General features: G+C 48.9%; 1 protein-coding gene across 1 annotated transcript in view; it reads right to left on the reverse strand.

Moving 5' to 3' along the window:
* LOC143280332 (dynein light chain Tctex-type 5-like) overlaps positions 1–850 on the reverse strand; it is a 5255-nt gene extending 4405 nt beyond the window's left edge. The window contains exon 1 of the mRNA XM_076584967.1: positions 704–850. Within this exon, the coding sequence (XP_076441082.1) occupies positions 704–850 (147 nt within the window). The remainder of the gene's footprint in view (positions 1–703) is intronic.
* Positions 851–1080: the final 230 nt, after the last annotated feature.

A 1080-nucleotide genomic window follows, 5' to 3' on the forward strand; every position in this document is an offset into this window, starting at 1 on the left:
CAACACAACACACAATACAACACATCACGAAATACAATACAACACAACACAATACAACGCAACACAACACAATGCCATACAACACAGCACAATGCAATACAAAACAATACAACACAACACAATACAATACAACACAATGCCATACAATATAATACAACACAACACAAAACACAACAAAACACAATACAACACAACACAACACAATGCCATACAACACAACGTAAAACAATACAACACAACACTGTGCCATACAATACAATACAACACGAAACAATACAATACAACACAACACAACAGAACACAATGCCATACAACACAACACAACAAAACACAATACAACACAACACAACACAATGCCATACAACACAACACAACAAATCACAATACAACACAACACAACACAACACAATGCCATACAACACAACATAAAACAATACAACACAACACTGTGCCATACAATACAATACAACACAACACAACACAATACAACACAACACAACACAACACAGCACAATACAACACAACACAACACAATGCCATACAACACAACACTATGCAATACAATACCCCCGCACACACACACACCCTGCCCCCCGAACCACCCATCGTCCCCCCTCACCCCCCGCCCCTCATACACCCTCCCCCCATCTCCCCCCATCCCCCCATTCCCCCCCCCCACCCCCCCACCCCCCACACACAGTACCTCATCCAGGGACGGGGTGGCGGACGAAGGTTTCCTGGACCTGGACCGCTCAGGGGAGTGAGGCGTCGTGGTTCCTGGGGAGGAGGTCACCCTGCCGCGTCCTCCTGAGGGTGCCGTGGCTGGCACCTGGATGGGGCTTCTCTTCATGCCTGCCGGACACAGGGGGAGGGGAGAAAGGAGGGGGAGGAGGAGGAGGAGGTGGTGGTGGTCCGCTGGGAATCAGTTCTCGGCTGGCTACTGGTTTGGGCTGAGAGGACGACAGGTTCACTGGGGACACCGCTGGAAGAGGTGGTGGTGTCGTGATTTGACCTTGCGAGAGAACTGAAAAGTAGACTGGTTCATTTGGGAAACAGCTGAAAGTGGTGGAGAAATGTTGG

Source organism: Babylonia areolata, chromosome 3, assembly GCF_041734735.1.
Source record: "Babylonia areolata isolate BAREFJ2019XMU chromosome 3, ASM4173473v1, whole genome shotgun sequence".
Classification (NCBI taxonomy): Eukaryota; Metazoa; Mollusca; class Gastropoda; order Neogastropoda; family Buccinidae; genus Babylonia; species Babylonia areolata.